The sequence below is a fragment of the Micromesistius poutassou genome, assembly GCF_964030765.1.
Source record: "Micromesistius poutassou genome assembly, chromosome: 21".
NCBI classification, from domain to species: domain Eukaryota; kingdom Metazoa; phylum Chordata; class Actinopteri; order Gadiformes; family Gadidae; genus Micromesistius; species Micromesistius poutassou.
In genome coordinates, this window is record NC_140291.1 from 1,264,422 (window position 1) to 1,282,875 (window position 18,454).

The 18,454-nt window shown below is 47.1% G+C and overlaps 2 protein-coding genes across 2 annotated transcripts; both read left to right on the forward strand.

The window, feature by feature from the left end:
* Window positions 1-564: 564 nt before the first annotated feature.
* slc18a3b (solute carrier family 18 member 3b) lies at window positions 565-2,115 on the forward strand (the record flags this gene model as incomplete). The annotated part of the gene is made up of 1 exon (XM_084485796.1): window positions 565-2,115. One exon carries the CDS (start codon window positions 565-567, stop codon window positions 2,113-2,115), a length of 1,551 nt encoding a protein of 516 aa, XP_084341922.1.
* Window positions 2,116-4,173: 2,058 nt separating this feature from the next.
* chatb (choline O-acetyltransferase b) lies at window positions 4,174-13,559 on the forward strand (the record flags this gene model as incomplete). Its single annotated transcript, XM_084485528.1, has 14 exons — window positions 4,174-4,221; window positions 5,128-5,322; window positions 6,087-6,205; window positions 8,613-8,666; window positions 9,464-9,647; window positions 9,965-10,142; window positions 10,582-10,751; window positions 11,117-11,217; window positions 11,313-11,441; window positions 11,831-11,953; window positions 12,057-12,198; window positions 12,444-12,506; window positions 12,607-12,744; window positions 13,242-13,559. 14 exons carry the CDS (start codon window positions 4,174-4,176, stop codon window positions 13,557-13,559), a joined length of 1,962 nt encoding a protein of 653 aa, XP_084341654.1.
* Window positions 13,560-18,454: the final 4,895 nt, after the last annotated feature.

The following is an 18,454-nucleotide window of genomic DNA, read 5'->3' on the forward strand; positions in this document are numbered from 1 at the left end:
CACACACACACACACACACACACACACACACACACACACACACACACACACTCTCTCTCTCTCTCTCTCTCTCTCTCTCTCTCTCTCTCTCTCTTACAGGTAATATGATAGAGACGGACGTAAGCATCTTAGACGTATGAACAACTGCGGAAAAAAAAGCGCGCAATTCCAACTTTTCCCGTTGAAGATGAGCACCACATGCCCGCGTTATTCCGCGGAAAGAAATTCCACGATCTTCCCTGCACGTCACTGAAGCAACACCGAGCGCGAGAGCGAGGAGAGCAGTGAGGAGCACTTGAGCCAAAGACCAGCAGAGACCGATGAAGCCGCCTCCAGTCGCTAGGAGCCACAGAAGGGGACCAAAGTTACGCGCCGCTGTCTGTTACGCACTGCCAAGGTGGGACCACGGGAACACCCTCACACACGCACTGAACGTTTACGCACGCCTAGATAATGTGCTGCTGTACATCTCCCGCCGTGAGCTCCATGTCATAAACAAGAAAAGCACAGTTGCACTTTTTGCAGAATCGGGGGGAAGAAGAAAGTAAAGAAACAAGCGCAGCTATGGCTTCGGAAGGGGGACCCTCCGGTCTGGCCCTGAGACTGTCCGAGATGGGCGAGAAGACCCGTGAGTTCGGCGGAGCCATCACGGACCCGCAGAAGCAGAGACGGATCATGCTGGTGATCGTGTGCGTGGCCCTGCTGCTGGACAACATGCTCTACATGGTCATCGTGCCGATAATTCCCGATTACCTGGCGGACCTCGAGAGCGAGCAGTCGGCGCACGTGCACCTGGTCCTGCACCCCAACGCCACGTTCAACGGCACCGGCCAAGCCAAGAGCAACAGGGACAACCTCGACGTGCAGATTGGAGTACTGTTCGCCTCCAAAGCCATTGTACAGCTCATGGTCAACCCCCTGTCGGGAACCTTTATAGACCGGGTCGGATACGACATTCCCCTTTTAATCGGACTAACTGTCATGTTCGTGTCCACGTGCATATTTGCCTTCGCCGAGAATTATGCCACGCTCTTCGCGGCGCGAAGTTTACAGGGTCTAGGGTCGGCGTTCGCCGACACGTCGGGCATCGCGATGATCGCCGACAAGTACACGGAGGAGGGGGAGCGCAGGAAGGCGCTGGGCATCGCGCTGGCCTTCATCTCCTTCGGCAGCCTGGTGGCGCCGCCCTTCGGGGGCATCCTGTACGAGTTCGCCGGCAAACGGGTGCCGTTCATCGTGCTGGCCGTGGTGTGCCTGGCGGACGGCTTGCTGCTGCTCACCGTCGTCAAGCCCTTCTCCAACCGCACCCGGGAGAACATGCCGGTGGGGACGCCCATCTACCGGCTCATGATCGACCCCTACATCGCCGTGGTGGCCGGGGCGCTGACCGTGTGCAACATCCCGCTGGCCTTCCTGGAGCCCACCATCGCCAACTGGATGGAGAGCACCATGCACTCCACCAAGTGGGAGATGGGGCTGACCTGGCTGCCGGCCTTCTTCCCCCACGTCCTGGGCGTGTACATCACCGTGAAGCTGGCCGCCAAGCACCCGCACCTGCAGTGGTTCTACGGGGCGGTGGGGATGGTCATTATAGGGGCCAGCTCCTGCGTGGTGCCCGCGTGTAAAACTTTCGGACAGTTGATTGCGCCCCTGTGCGGCATATGCTTTGGCATCGCCTTGGTAGACACGGCTCTGTTACCGACGCTGGCCTTTCTGGTCGACGTCCGTTATGTGTCCGTTTACGGTAGTATCTACGCCATCGCGGACATCTCCTACTCCGTGGCGTACGCCATGGGGCCCATCGTGGCCGGGCAGATAGTGCACAACCTAGGCTTCGCGCAACTCAATCTGTGCATGGGTCTGGTGAACGTGCTTTACGCACCGGCCCTGCTGTTGCTCTGCAACGTGTGCCAAATGAAACCGTCCCACTCGGAGCGGGATAACCTGTTGGAAGATGCTCCACTGGGTCTGTACGACACTATTAAGATGGAGGAGAGGAAAGCTAAAAAGAAGGGCTATAGTTCATCAGGGAAATGCCTGGCGGTCGACGAGAACGGGTTCGACCCGTTCAGGGCACAGAGGTCGTACTCGGAGGAGTCCTCCGAGTACACTTAGTCGTTCCAAAGGGCTCGTAGATCCTCCGAAACATTCAGTTGGAGAGATAGGAGGCGAGAGAGACAATGTTTAGCCTATCATATTCCACATACTGTGTGTTTACTGATGTGCAATATTAACACCCAATCACCACCGAGGTCACGGCGACGGTGTGACCCGTCTCCAGAGTTGATTTATCGTGCAGAACGACGTCTGTATGTAACGTTTGTCATGGACGTCTAGTTTGGGTTTTTGTGAGAGACCAGAATCAGCTATGAATATGAATATGTGTGCATTACAATATAGAGCGAAAAGTACAAGAATTTAGTAAAAACTATAGGGGACCAACTATCAGAAGCACATTTTCCCACTGAAGTAGCCGATATATTTTAGTCTTCGCTTCATTTTATAACTCGGTATCAAAGGCTGAACTCATGTTGTTTCGTATTTCGTCAATTTTAAACTTTTGGACCTGTCTGTAATTTTATTTTTTAAAGTCTTTGAACGTCTAAAAATGAAATGTATCATTGTCTAAAAATGCATTTTTTGTACATATGTGGATATTATGCACAATGTAAAATGGTTGAAATACATGTGGATTGTGGACCTAAGCACATTTGTTCTGCACTGTGTGTGTGTGTGTGTGTGTGTGTGTGTGTGTGTGTGTGTGTGTGTGTGTGTGTGTGTGTGTGTGTGTGTGTGTGTGTGTGCGCGCGCGTGTGCGTGCGTGTGAATGTGTGTGCTTGTATGTATGTGCGTCCGTGTGTCTTGCGTGGACTGTGATTCGGGAGGATGTTGTGTGTTTGGTGTGATCTTTTCTTCCTGAAATGTAGCTTAATAAATGTAAATGAACCCAAAAGCACGTGTGAATAAATAAGCAGTTTGTGTTTATTCAGAAGAGATGTCATCAAAATGTTATAATTAAATGGGATTTAATATTCAATGTATTTCCCACAAAGTAGACATCCGTGCGTCGTAGGACGAAGCACAAAATGAAAAGGCTCATTATGTTATTATTATATTAATCAAAAGTAGGCCTACATCTTTAAATAGTTTTCGGTCATATTCGGTCATCATCTGAATAATTCGACAAGAAAATGTTGTGGTGAGAGAGAGAGAGAAAGAGGGAGAGAGAGGGAGAGACAGAGACAGAGAGATGGGGGGAGAAAAGAGAGACAGAAACAGAGTGAGAGAGACTGCGAGATACAGAGACATATATATATATATATATATATATATATATATATATATATATATATATATAGAGAGAGAGAGAGAGAGAGAGAGAGAGAGAGCGACACAGAGAGAATATGTTGCAGAGCCTCAGAAGGCCTGATATGAGAACCTAATAATAGTAAATAATTTTTAAAAGTTGCAAATATAAATGAAAAACTTGACCAGAAATAACAAGTTGAGTCGAACTTGAAAGAAAGGGTACCGTCATCCTTATCCAATGATCTTTCCAAAGGAGGAAATTCTGTCCTGTTAGCGGGCACTGGGAGCGAGCTGTGAGCCAGCTGTCAGATGGAGCAGGAGCACATATCGATGGGAGGAGTTTCCTGCCCCAAGGGGAAGGTTGAGATGAGTACCTTCACCGTCTTTCCGAGGCGTGTGTCCGCGGCGCGTAAAAGCTGACGGTGTGACGTGCGGGACGCGGGAGCAGGAGCATGGAGATGGGACCCCACCACGGCACGGGCACGGCAGGGAATGGCACTCACACCCCTCTGACCACTTGAGCAGGACAGGACAGCCACACTCTTCAGGTAAGCGGGGATTTTTTTTATTTCTTATGCTCTGTGTCCTATTTTGTGATATCCGTGAAACTTGTATCAGCTGAAAGTCCGGGATGGAGATAATGCACAGCTGAAATGCACTCGAGTCATGTCGGACACTTAAGCTAATTAATGCACCAATTTCAGATTGTTTTCTTCAATCTTTCTTATTGTTTTTTGTTTTTGTTAATGTAATTGTTAATATTTTCAATGCCTGTTTATTTAAATATGTCCCTTGCTTATAGGCCTGGACTGTAGAGGTTATCAACGGTACCTTACCGAGAGCGCGTTTGACAAAACTGTCACCATGCCCATCCTGGAGAGAGACACGACGAGGGACCAGGCGGAAAGCCAAGTAAGAGAGACTATTTCCTAATGTTGGCATTGCAGAGAAAGTCTCTCTTTATTTTTTTTTAAATCTAAAGTATTTATTTGTAATACATTGTTGTCGGTCTAAAATCGTAGATTATTCAATTGTTGGGAACGCGGGATATTCCACATCTCCATAAACGGTTTTTTTTCGATTACAATTTCTACATCGAAATCCCATGCCCAATTTTGGTTTTCAGTCATAAAGTTAACTTATGAAGGAGTTTTATTATAGGATATAGTGTTTTTCGTTGAACGAGTCCCCAGGTCGTGTCGTGGTTTGGTCCGGGACAGACGTCGCTCTCCGTGGTTCTGAAACAAGCGCGGCTGAAGCAGTTCTTCGACTCGCCTCTAGGGGCGTTTAAATAAATAAATAGCACCGCTTCCTCAAAGAAACAATTAGGCTGCAGAATTACAGAAATCAGAAATTCATTGAATGCAGAGAAATATTCTGCTCATATTCATCAGTAATTTGGAATAACTTGAATAACGTGTGGGATGTGTATATTAATTTTCACCAGAAAGAAAGTTCTGCTCACATGTCGGTGAAATTAGTAAATAAAAATCCCTTAAAAAAGCCTTCCAACAGACAGTTTTAACTACAACCATTTCTAATGTGTAGATAAATAAGTGCTGGATGAGGAAGATTCAATTAGCATCTTTGTTGTGTTGGGATGACTTTCAGGTCCCAAAGGGCTGGATTCTTCTTTTGAGATGCATCCTCAAGCCCTTTCAATGAATTATTAAATAATGTTCTAATAATAGGAGCATGAAAGCGTGTGACAAATGTGTGTGTGTGTGTGTGTGTGTGTAACACACCTGTTAGCCTTTTAACTAATGAGTCAATGCTTTGACACGATGATGACTGGTGATCCGTGTCTCTCTCTCCCAGCATGCCTTGCCCAAGGTCCCCCTGCCCCCGCTGAAGCAGACCCTTGACATGTACCTGAAGAGCATGGAGCACCTGGTCGGGAAGGAGCAGTTCAGCAAAACCAAAACCATCGTGGAGAAGTTCGGGGCCCCCGGGGGGCCCGGCGAGGCCCTGCAGAAGAAGCTTCTGGAACGGAGGGAAAGTACGACCAACTGGGTAAATAGTTCATTAATAACAATGATTATTATTAATAATGTAATAATGTAATAATTCATATTTGTATGTCGTTCACCCAGGATAATGACAGAGATTATTGGCACAGATAAGCTTCGATGGACAGACGGATAGATAGACGGACGGACAGATAGACAGAGCAATAAACAGACAGACAGACAGACAGACTACAGGCTGATAATGTTCAGGATTTGAAACCGAGCGAGTAACTTAACACTGAACACAAAAGGCGAAAGTGATTGAAATGACGAGTGTGATGCCACTGTGGCCTCCGCTGCCCCCATCAGCCACACCCTCATGTGTTGGTTCCTCAAAGGGTTGCTACCACTCAGAAACATCCATCACAACCCTAGTCCCCCCCGCCCTCCTTCATCCTCTCGCAAGTACTTCTCTGAAATGGCCTCTCAGGCCATCTCCTGCCAGTCTAAACTCTGAACCCAAAGTTTACCAAAGCGAGTGAACGTTGATTCAGAGTCTCTCTCTCTCTGTCTCCCTATCTCTCTATCTCACTGTCTGTCTCCCTCTCTCTTTCTCCCTCCATGTCTCTCCTTTCCTGTCTGTACCTCTCTCAATCTCTCTCTCTCTCTCCCACCCTCTACGTCTATGTCTGTTCCTCTCTCTTTCTCTGTTTCTGTCTCTGTGCCTCCCATCTCCCTCTCTCCCTCCCTCCCTGGCCGTTCCTTTCTCGGTCTCTCTCTGTTTCTGTCTATGTCTCTCTCTCCCCTCTCTCTCTCCCTCCCATACAGATCTATGACTACTGGCTCCAAGACATGTACCTGACCAACCGAGTGGCTCTGCCGGTGAACTCCAACCCTGCCATGGTCTTTCCCAAACAGGCCTTCCGAGATCGGAAAGACGCACTCAGGTATCCTGAGTGCGAACCCTAACCCTAACCCTATTCCAATACGTTCTGGAATCCTGGGATCTGGGAATGTGGTGCCTTATCTGTCCTTCTTTCCTGGCCTGGGAAAGTGGGTATGGTGGGAACATTTCTTGAAGAAACAAAACATACATTATCCAAATCAGCCAGCATAATCTAGCAAAATTGTAAATGTTTGTGTTATGAAGAACACCAATATGCATACAGATTATTTCCCAGTGGCTTTGTTCCACTTAATCCTTTTATAAACTTGAATTCTGTCTCATACAATCATATTCAGATGATCTTTTGTGTTTACAAAGTACATTTTCTCTGGTTTAAGAGAGTCCATTTCGGTCTCAGAAATATAATAGTACACATGCCATCCGAGCCTAAAAGTAAGTTTACCCTGTAATGACATAGGCAATGTGGGTGGTTTATGAAGCTCAGATATTTCCGCTTCAAAAACTTAAAAACGAAGCCTGAAGCTATTATTTATTCTGTCACAACTTTCTCCACAGAATCCAGTCCACATTTTATTTTCACTCATAAAAGGTTTATTTCAGAGGTTATGCAGTTTAGTGTACCTGGCTCATACAGCAGTTTAGGTTTGAAAAAGAGTTAACATTGTGTCAAATGACAATGATAATGTCACAAAAAAGTAAATTTGCTGCAGTTTGCATGTTGTTGCATTTCAATGTTTCTGTCAACATGATGGTCTGGGAAGCACTGCTTTCCCAACTCCATAGTGTAAACTAAGACATGGCAATAAGTATCTTAAAGATAAGAATACCCTTTCTTAGATATAAGAATCACCTTAACTTAGAGTTAAGAATAACCCTTACTTAGAGATTAGAATGACTTTAACTTAGAGATAAGAATTACCTTATCTTAGCGATAAGAATGACCTTATCTTAGAGATAAGAACAACCCTCTTAGAATATAATTGACCCTGTCTCAGAGTATAATTGACCCTATCTTAGAGTATAATTGACCCTGTCTCAGAGTATAATTGACCCTATCTTAGAGTATAATTGACCCTGTCTCAGAGTATAATTGACCCTATCTTAGAGTATAATTGACCCTGTCTCAGAGTATAATTTACCCTATCTTAGAGTATAATTGACCCTGTCTCAGAGTATAATTGACCCTATCTTAGAGTATAATTGACCCTGTCTCAGAGTATAATTGACCCTATCTTAGAGTATAATTGACCCTGTCTCAGAGTATAATTGACCCTATCTCAGAGTATAATTGACCCTGTCTCAGAGTATAATTGACCCTATCTCAGAGTATAATTGACCCTGTATAAGAGATAAGGTTGTGAATGGAGGGACGTCAAAATGTCAGAAGAGTTCTGGTGCTGGTGGAGCGAGGCGTTTGTTGTCGTAGATCACAGCCCCTGATACGTAGCACATCCCTGTCTGCCGACGTCTTCCCCTCTGCCTCTCGTTCGATGATCTGTGGCCCAACAACACCGTCTGCGGCCCCACCGGAGCATAGCAGCAGTCCTCCCAGCCCTGTTATTCACCATTAGCTTCTGTCAGTTTGCTGCACGCTAAGTGAATGTTTCCAGAGCGCCACGGGCAGCTGGTGATATCCTGACAGCGCCACTTAGCGGGCTGGCAGTTTACGGAGCAGTGGCTCACTGCGGAGAGCGCTCCGGCGGACCGTCGTTTAGGGGTATGATGTCCCGGCCGGGACCCTCCTCTCTATTGATCTGGGCCTGGGCGTAATGGGAAGAGACAGATGACGCACAAACCGGAGGCTGACAGGGCTCTGGGTTTGTCTGCTCTGGCACGCCTCCTCCTCTTCCTCCTCCTCCACCTCCTCCTCCTCGTAGAGTTACTGCTCGCTCACACTGCGAAACACACATGGATGCACACGCACGCACTACCAAACATGCACACATGGTTGCATGAAAACACACACACACACACACACACACACAAACACACACACACACACACACACACACACAAACTCACATGGATGCACACAAACACACACACACACACACACACATGGATGCACGCAAACGCACGCACACTCACACATACATATACATGGATGCATGCAAACGCACACAGACATCCGCGTTCACGCAAACACACACACAAACACTAATATGCAGGCAAACATACACACACACACACACACTCATACACTCAGACACATAAACAAAAATGCTCTCCTCCGCAGCCCTGTAATTTACTCCAATGTGATTACTGCTGCGGCTCCACCAGCAGCAAAGACCTGACGCAATCTGATCCACGTCCACGTCCACAAACAGTTTACATACTCCTGTTCAATGTCTCTTTTCAGGAACCCCCCCCCATATGAAGTACAATGTATCTGTATGGTGCTGAAGTTTAGCACACGTCCTCTTGTCTGACTTTGTGTCCTTCTCCAGATTCGCTGCTCATCTCGTCACGGGAGTGTTGGAGTACAAGTCTCTCATTGACACGTGAGTTTTACCCCCTGCCTCTCGGTACAATCGGACTTCCTGATCAGGTTCAGTACAGCTGCCGGCTTTTCTGCTCCTATTTCCTCTTCCAGTCAACCGTTTTTTTTTCCGTTGATGTGGCTTTTGGACACAAAATGCGATATAAAGACGGGATTTATTTATCGTACGCATGCCGTGTTGATCCCACACGTCACATGTTTATCCCTCTCTTGAAAGTGAAGGGAGGGAGAGAAGTTTGATCAGTTCAGCTCTCTCTCGGCTCAGCGGTCGAACCCCTGGGTTGTGCTCATGAGCAATATCTAGCTCAACCGGTAGAGCAAGGCATCGACACGTGTCTGATTCCCACTGGGACCCACCGCATGCTTAGAATGTATGCAAGCATGCACTGGCATTGTAAGGTGCTTTGGATATCAGGGTCCACCAAACGGCATGTATAAATCCAGATGGACGACACACTGGGAATGGCCAATTCTTTCTAAGACTGGACCATGGGCGGCATGTGGCTCAGGAGGTAGAACGGGATTACTGGCTATCAGAAGGTGGCCAGTTCAATCCCCGGGCTCCTCCTAGCTGAGTGTCGAGGAGTCCCTGAGCGAGGCGCCTCACCCTAACTGCTCCCGACGAGCTGGCTGTCGCCCTGCATGGTCGACTCCACCGTCTGTGTTTGAATGTGTGTATGAATCAATAGTCAATAACTGTAATGCGCTTTGAGTGGCCACTTGTTAGAACAGCGCTATATAAACGCAGTCCATTTCCGATGCATGTCTCTGATGGTCTGGTCGTACCGGCACTCTCAGACAGACGCTGGCCGTGGAATACGCCCGGGGCCAGCTGGCCGGCACCCCGCTGTGCATGCAGCAGTACGGTCGCATGTTCACATACTACCGCCGGCCGGGTCACATGACCGACACCCAGATCGAGAGCCCCGCCTCCGCCTCTGCCTCGGAGCCAGAGCACATCATCGTGGCGTGCAAAAACCAGGTGAAGGCTCAGAATGTGTGCACGTGAGTCCTAGGGTCAGGGGTTCAAAAGCATCCGGGACATATAGAATGTATTTGGTAAAAAGCATTACATGTCAATGATAGTATGTATAAAATGTTATAAGGAATGGTCATAGTGGAGTATGAAGTTAGCCCTCTTAGAAATAAAACTGCGTCCAATAAATCTGTTGGACCTTACGGAGGAAAAAACGGATAACAAAGTCCCTGCTGATTAATTATGCCAAATAATGTTTCCCCGATCATTACCTATTACCTATTACCTTATGAAATATGTTAATTATTCCTTCCTCTCCCTAGTTCTTCGTGTTGGATATAGTCTCCAACCTAAAGAGGCTGAATGAGATGGACATCTTGTCCCAACTCGAGAAGATCGTGTCCATGGCCGAGAGGTCTCAGGACGGTCACCCCCCCTTCGGCCTCTTCACCTCCGACGGCAGGAAGGAATGGGCTCAGGCCAGGGACGAACTCATTAAAGGTCTCCACCATTACACAATTATTCTATAATAGATTATCATAATAATGATAATGAAAAAGGAATGTCATTGAAAACCTGCATCCAAATGGGGTCAGGATGGGGTTAGCTTGGCTCAGGAGGTAAAGCGGGTTGACTCACAACCGGCGGGTTGCTCGTCCGATCCCCGGCTCCTCCTAGCTGAGTGTTGAGGTGTCCCTGAGCGAGACGCCCTCACCCTGACTGCTCCTGACCAGCTGGCTGTCGCCTTGCTTGGTTGACTCCGCCAATCGGTGTGTGAATGTGCGTATGAACCGGTGCAAACTGGCTTTGGATAGATGCCTATCCACGTGTCTGCTTAATGCCCTAAATTGAAATGTAAATCAAAAGTAAAAGACGGTAGCTTGGACCACCGCTCCACACCGCTAGTTTCACAGGGACCTCCCTTGTTCCTCTGGTCCAGACCCGACCAACAGGGCGTCCCTGGCTCTGATGGAGAGCTGTGTGTGTGTGGTGTGTCTGGACGAGCCCACCAAACTGGAGCCCAGCGACACCAACCGGGCCCTGTTGCTGCTCCACGGAGGGGGCCGCGAGCTGAACGGCGGCAACCGCTGGTACGACAAGTCCATGCAGGTAGGGCCGAGGACGAACCCTCAACGCCGAGAGAACAGGCCTTAGTCTGCGAGCGGCCGTCTCGGTTCTAAATCTAAACACTAGCTGGGTGGCGCTTGAAGCCAAAATGGTCTCCTTAGGTAAAACTTACTGAGTAATCCAGAACTGCATTCAGTTCCCCCGACCCAAAGAAAGACGGAGTCAAGATGGAGCCAAGATGGGTTAACTGAATGTGAAATGCCGGACTCGACGGCATTCAGTTCCCTCGACCCAACGAACATTTAGAACCAAGATGGAGCCAAGATGGCCACTAGCTGATTAAGGTTCTTAGAGGAGGGAGGCAGGGACGCATTGTTTTGCCCTTACACAGATATATGCTCTCCCAGTATGTGGTAGGAATGGACGGTGTATGCGGCGTGCTGTGCGAACACTCGCCCTTCGAGGGGATTGTGATGGTGCAGAGCTCAGAGTACCTGCTGAAATACATGTAAGTTCTGTACGCCTTGGAGAATGAAGATAAGAGTCCAGCGATGCAAAGCTCGCAAAGTGTCCAAAATGTGCTGATGTGTTGTTTTTGTGTAGGACAAGGAGCCCCTCCAAGATGGCGAGGTCACTCAGCGTTACAGATCTTTCTCCTCCGAGGAGGCTACCCTGGAAGTCCAATCCTCAGATCCAGGCACTCCTCTCAGGCTCCTCGGATAGACTCCAGAGGCAAGGAATACACTACAGAACAGACCTAACCCAACTCATCTCAAGTACTACACTACTGAACAGACCTAACCCAACTCATCTCAAGTACTACACTACTGAACAGACCTAACCCAACTCATCTCAAGGACTACACTACTTAACAGAGCTAACTAAACTAATCTCAAGGACTGCACTACTTAACAGAGCTAATTTAAACTCATTTCACAGAGTTAGCAGCCCCAGAAAAATCTGACAACCCAGACTTAAGCCTTTCAGGCATGTAGGAATGACAAAACACCACACAAATACTAAAACAAACTGCACATTCACAAACCATGACTTATGGTAATACACACTATTATGTGTATCATACTGCAAGCTATATTTTTTCCAATGTCTTTTTTCCGCAGGCTAGTCGCTAACCTGGATATGGACGGCTACAAGTTCAAATTCTACGGGAAAGAATTCATCAAGAAGCAGAGGATGAGTCCAGATGCGTACATACAGGTGGCGTTACAACTCGCCTTCTACAGGTACAAACACACCCTCCCACACAGACTGAACTCCTGGAGGTGTCCTGTGAAATCAGTCGGGGGGGGGGGCTGATGTTGACTGTTGTCTTTGTGGTTTTCTCAGGTGCAACGGCCGGCTGGTATCCACCTACGAGAGCGCCTCCATCCGTCGCTTCCAGGACGGCCGCGTGGACAATATCCGCTCAGCCACCGCCGAGGCACTGGCCTTCGTGAGGTCCATGACGGATGAAAGGCCCGCTCTCAGCGTGAGTCATTGTTCTCACTTTGGCCTTAATCACAGAGCCTCACTCCCGTAGCTGTGTCTGCCTAAATGAATCAGCCACCTCCTCCCCCACCTTTGGCGATTGAAAAGAAGCCCAGGTCCCCATTAGCAGAAGAGGTGGCTTTTCAGCAGGTTTTAACGCATGGAGTACACAGCATCTCTTCAAAGGCGCACCACGCTGATACATGTATGGTTTTTCTTATCCTTTTGTCCTCCTATTTGTTTCAGGATTCAGAAAGGATGAAAAGACTGAGGGACGCCATAAAGGCTCAGAATGACTACACGATTGCAGTGAGTGTGCTCCGTTAGATAATGTTAGTTCACTATGACTTCAATGACATGATATTGTATCACACCGCTAACAGTTCAAGCTCGATTGTTTGTTTGGAAGGCCATCACAGGGATGGCCATAGACAATCATCTCCTGGGACTCCGTGAGATGGCCAAGGAGCTCAAGATAGAGAAGCCGGATATCTTCTCTGATGAGACCTACCTGGCCAGTAACCAGTTCATCCTCTCCACCAGTCAGGTGACTTGTTGTGATCACATGATCATGTTTGTATGTTTTTAGTTGTGGGTGGGGGGGGGGATTCTTGTCAAGTAGTTCACAGGGCTATGACATTTTATAACTCTAAGAAAATAAAAAAAATGTACGCTTCAAAAATATGTTGCAAGATGTTGGCACCCTGCACAATCTAACAAAGTACCACTGCTTGTCCTGCGCAAGAGTAATAAAAAAAACACTCCCAGGAGAATAAAATGCACATAAAGCAGCTGGCACATGCCTAAAGTCCAACCATCCAGAATACTCCAGCCTGCCCCTCTATCATCCCCAGGTCTTTTCATAGTTGCTGGTTTAAAGTTCTGGTCATGCCCAGAGGACACTATCTAAGAACACATGCTGTTTCTGCCAATGTTCCCTTGTGTCTTAACTTCAGCTGGTTAGATCCTGGTTAGAGAACCTCAGGTCCTTTCCCCATTCCCTGAACCCTAACACACGGTGCAACCTCCCTCCCTCCCTCCCAGGTCTCCACGGTGATGGAGATGTTCTGCTGCTATGGTCCGGTGGTGCCCAACGGCTACGGGGCCTGTTACAACCCGCAGGCCAACCACATTGTCTTCTGCGTGTCCAGCTTCCGGGAGAGCACGGAGACGTGCTCGGCGGTGTTCACCAAGGCCCTGGAGCAGGGTCTGCTGGAGATCAGGGATCTATGCAATAGAAGTGGTGCTGCTGCTGCCGCCACTGCTGCCCCCACCACCACCGCCACTGCCACTCCCCCAGGGTCCAGGGGGTCTGGGGGCAGCCCGGCCACCGGCCAGGGGGGCAAAGCCTCAGGGAAATAAACGTAGTGAGAGTGGTCTCTCAAGGTAGACCCGTTTGTTTTTAAATGCTCCAGTTTACAGGTCTGGACTTTAGGGTAGCCACGTTTTGAGGGACACGATCCAAAAATCCAGAACTGGATCCAAGGTACTTTGACCAATCACAACACATCCCCCCTGACATATAACTGAGGAAAGTGACTGTAATGCATAGCTTAAAGGACACATATTATGGTGTTTTCCCAACAAGTAAACATAGTATATGAGTTCCAGAAAACATGTTTTTGAAGCTGGAAATCTAAAGCTGGAAGCTTTTAGGAAAAATAATCTTGCCTACCGCTATTCTTCTCAAATGTGCCCCCCTCCTGCATAGGAGGGGGCGCCGAAACTGATTTGTTTGGTAACTGTAGGCAGTGTACTTTCAGAAATGCATATCTCACTCAAAAAAGCATATTTCAAAGTTTGTATGCGTGTGGCAGCACCAGAGACCCAAAACAACACCCCAAATCCCAGGAAAAATTTTGTTTTCATAATATGTCCCCTTTAACACCATTTTGTGATTGGTCGAGATGTATTTGAATCCGGTTCTGGATTTCAGAATCCGGTGACTAAGAAATGTGGTGACCTAAAGTACAGACGTGTAGAAGACTGACCATTTAAAGAAATCAGGCAGCCACTCGTCTGTTCTGAGAGAGCAAATAGAGGTAGACCTGACCGGGCTCCGCTCCTCTCAGCAATCATAGCCGTAGTTTTAAACTCACCAGTGCGGTCATGTGCGTATTATCTGTGCAATCATGTGTGATGAACACATAACCTCAAAGTTGAAATGCAAAGCCTTAAAAATCTCAAATTATATATATATATATACGTATATATGTTATTTATGTGTACCTGAAAAGTATAATTACATTGTATGTAGAGCTAGGTGGACCTAGGTAGACCAAGGTAGATCTATAGGGGCTTCATACTGCTCTCTCCTTAGCCACAGCTAGGCTCACGTTTACGCCAAGGCTAGGATAGCCCATGGCTTACTTCACCCACGTTTCTGCTGGCTCAGAGCTAAGTGCCCTGGTCTGGAGTCACACAGATTTCGGATCTGTGTTTTAAGCTATTTCTGGAGTTAGTGTGAAAGCCCCAATGTAGACCAAATAGACTTTGTAGATCTACGTCGATCTAGGTGGATCTAAGAGAATCTAGGTAGACATCAGTAGGACCTGGGTAGATTTTAGGTGGATCCAGGTAGACCTAGGAGGATCTAGGTGGATCTAGGTAGACCTAGGTGGATCTAGGACGGACCACGTGTCCAGGGCTGATCTGGCAAAGCCCGGCAGACTGAGCCCTGAGCTGCTCAGCTGCTGCCGTTAGGAAACTAAAGCCATGGCTGCTTTCTAACCACTGATGCTGATTCCACGGTCACCGCCTCCGTCAGGGGAGGGAATGGGCCCAGCTATATCGGTGTGTACGCTGTATGTGACACGGGTTAAAGCGTGTTTGTCTATTCCGTATCCAGGATGTGCAATATATATATATATATACTATATCTGGATGTGTCTATGCATATTTGTCACGTGTCAAAGTTATCGTCATTTGTCATGCAGTGTTCTGCTCCGTGGTGTTGAGAGATGTATTTGTTTAGGCTGGATAGAGATAGCCTCTGGATCTATAGAAATGTGGTGGGGTAAACTATGAGGGGGTCGCATCTGCAAATGGCCACTGATGGGTTTAGTTAGAAAAGAATGAATCGGAATAGATGTCCTATTCTATATAACTGTACAGTCAATCACGCAGGATTATATCGCAATATGATATGTATTTCTTTCTACATGAATTTACTGTAATCCGAGCAATAGTTGTATAATAATAGTTATATATAATTAGGAACAGCATAAATTTAATGTCAGAATACAGTGGGGGGCTGGGAGAGATAAACCACTGTGTCTTTGTTTTACTGGAGATTCACACAAGTGTGTGTGTCACTTAGAGGTAGAGTTCAAATAGTAATTAACTGAGTATATTTATATTTTTTACTGTGGATGTTGTGTGTAATAATTACACAGCTGATATAACAAGGGTATATGTGCAATTGAAAAAATAATCTATTAGATCCATGCATGCCATGGAAGGTGAAGACATTGAATATAACATGTGTTATTCTCTGTGCAACATAACGTCATGCATGCTGCTTTGGTCGGCCGAGATCTGTTCATGTTGTGTTGTTCCTAGCTGTTGACGATGACAGGCGTTTGAGCTTGTGCCTGTAAATACAGAAGGCAGGACACAGGCCACCATAATGTGGTCAGATCACACTTTCATTTCGTAATGTAGACGTGGCGAATGTGAAGGTTTGAGGGCGACTAAAAAGTTGCGACTAAAAATGTTAAAACAGATCTAGGATCAACCACTCCCATAATCTCAATCTCAGACACACTCACACAGACGCACACACACACAGACACACACACACACACACACACACACACACACACACACACACACACACACACACACACACATAAACACACAGAAAATGAAATATTATAGGGCCAACATTGGGAAAGATCAGAACAGCCTTGCCTTAAATGTGACAGATGTATTTAGCTTCTAAAATAATAATTGAAACTGGAACTGGAACCCAAAGAGACGATGCTCATCTCAAACACTGTGATGCTTTGTGAAATTTGACCTCTCTGTGTGACGCATAATAATGGAGAATATGAATGTACTCGTTCTGTTTGTCAGAGACCCTCTTGTAAACATGGTCCAGTAAGAAGCTGTGTGCTATCATGACCTTGATGCCATTATGAATGCTTCGTAAACTGACCTCACTATGCTTAGCATGACGGAAAAAAAACAGGAAAATATTCCATTTATTTTTTTAGGCTAAAAGTTTATTTTTATCCACATGAATGATATCATATATTCCACTTGCTGTTTGGTTTATCTGTTTGTCTAACGAGTTACATGTTGTAATGTCCTGTCGTAATGGATATCAAATAAAATAAAATGGCAACAATCAGACTTTGTCTTTTTGTCTATTTTCCAATCATGCATTTTAAATAATAATGGAACATGATGGAACGGACTGCATCTTCTTATCAATAAATCAAATGATAACTAGAATGTTGGAGAAGCAGAGAGAGAGAGCAGATTGCACGTTTTAAAAGACATCAACAGATAAACCAAATGTCCTTTACCGACTAATCAACAACCCAAAAGCACTCGAGCTGTGCAACATTATAGTGCTCCGTGTGACGTAGTAAACCTCCAATGACAAACCATGGTGGCATCATGCACAACGACGGTACAGCCAATCCAATTCTCATGAGGCGGTCTGCACAGAGGCCGCTGGAAAGGACTCCACAGATGGACACTTTCGTCACATTGGTTCCAGGACGTCTTTAGGGACAGAGCCAAGCACAACTCCCCACTGGTATCAGCCAACAGTTGTCCATCCGTCCGTCCCCCCCCACCCCCACCCCAATACCCTTCCTCCAGGCAACCCACTGCAGGACCTCAGCCAGCACTCAAACAATCAGCAAACCTCTTCGGAAAAGACTAAACTCCCGCCAAACCGGAACGCACAGCCGACCAAAACGGCAAAGTGCTACCAGGTGCTTTTGTCCAACTCGACCAGACGCTATGCGGTTATTGACGGAGGAGGGAGGGAGGGAGGGAGGGAGGGAGGTTGGGTTAACAGGGGGGGCTCGGTTCTGGCGGCGCCCGGGGCCTGAGAAGCAGCGGGTGACGTGGATAGCCGCAGGCCAACCTGCCGATGGACGACGGCGAGGAGATCAGGGCTAACAAGAAGCAGTCGGGGACGGAGGCACACCTGGCGGTGCCGCTAGCGACCGGAGAGGGGGGGGGGGGAGAGAGAGAGAGAGAGAGAGAGAGAGAGAGAGAGAGAGAGAGAGAGAGAGAGAGAGAGAGAGAGAGAGAGAGAGAGAGAGAGAGAGAGAGAGAGAGAGTATTCACGGTCTCACTCAGTAGCAAGCGATCGATATTTAAATAAAAACTGACATAACTCTAACTGACGGTCCCTCAACCCCGTCCCCAACTCAGACTGGAATCCAACGTGTCGCAGGCAGAGGACGGCTCCTATTTGACAGCAAGTAGGAAATTCTTGGTACTTAATGCTTGGTAGATATCAACCACATCGGATAATGCAGCTGGGGTTAGTGTCTAGTGGATAATGTGGGTCTACTGATCAGAAGACAATCGATACCAGTACTAAGTTTAACACTAATCAATAACGCAGTAGGACTGTGGCAGTGACCGGCAGAAAACAAGTTCCACTCACCGCCGTGGACCAAAATCCTCGTCTAGGCTAAATCATCCGTTCTAATTGAACATCATCGAATGCATAAAACAGTGACAGGTAGGCACTACACAACACAGGCGTCTGAAGTCGCTCCACGACCAATTAGTGTCAGTGAAGCTGTCTTGCCGTGGCGCTCCTCCACAGACTTTATACGCTGATGTGAAGGAACCATGCAGCGGTTGAAACCGAAATTTAGCCTTTTCCTCCAAAAACGGATGAGGTAAAATACACATCTGCTGTCTCGATTTCAGGTATTGAAACGCTGACATTTTAATGGAAATTCAAAAAAAAAAAATCCCCATTCACCGTCATTCATAAAATCTTTCAATTAAGGCAGGGGCCTGTAGCCGTCTGGTCGCCCCCTTGCGAAGGGATTCTGATAATGACCCTTCTGGCATTTATGAGAGAAGTGCTCCCTGGGAAGAAGTTCCACTTCACACGCCGTCTTGGAGCCTAATTGGCCCAGAAGCGGGGCCCCATTAACGAATAGCTGGCAATATGGTGGTTTATGCCCAGCGCAGAGAGCTGGTCTATCCCTTCAAACATTTTCAAATAAAAAAGTTATATTATATATAAATATATATATTTAAAAAAAAAAAGG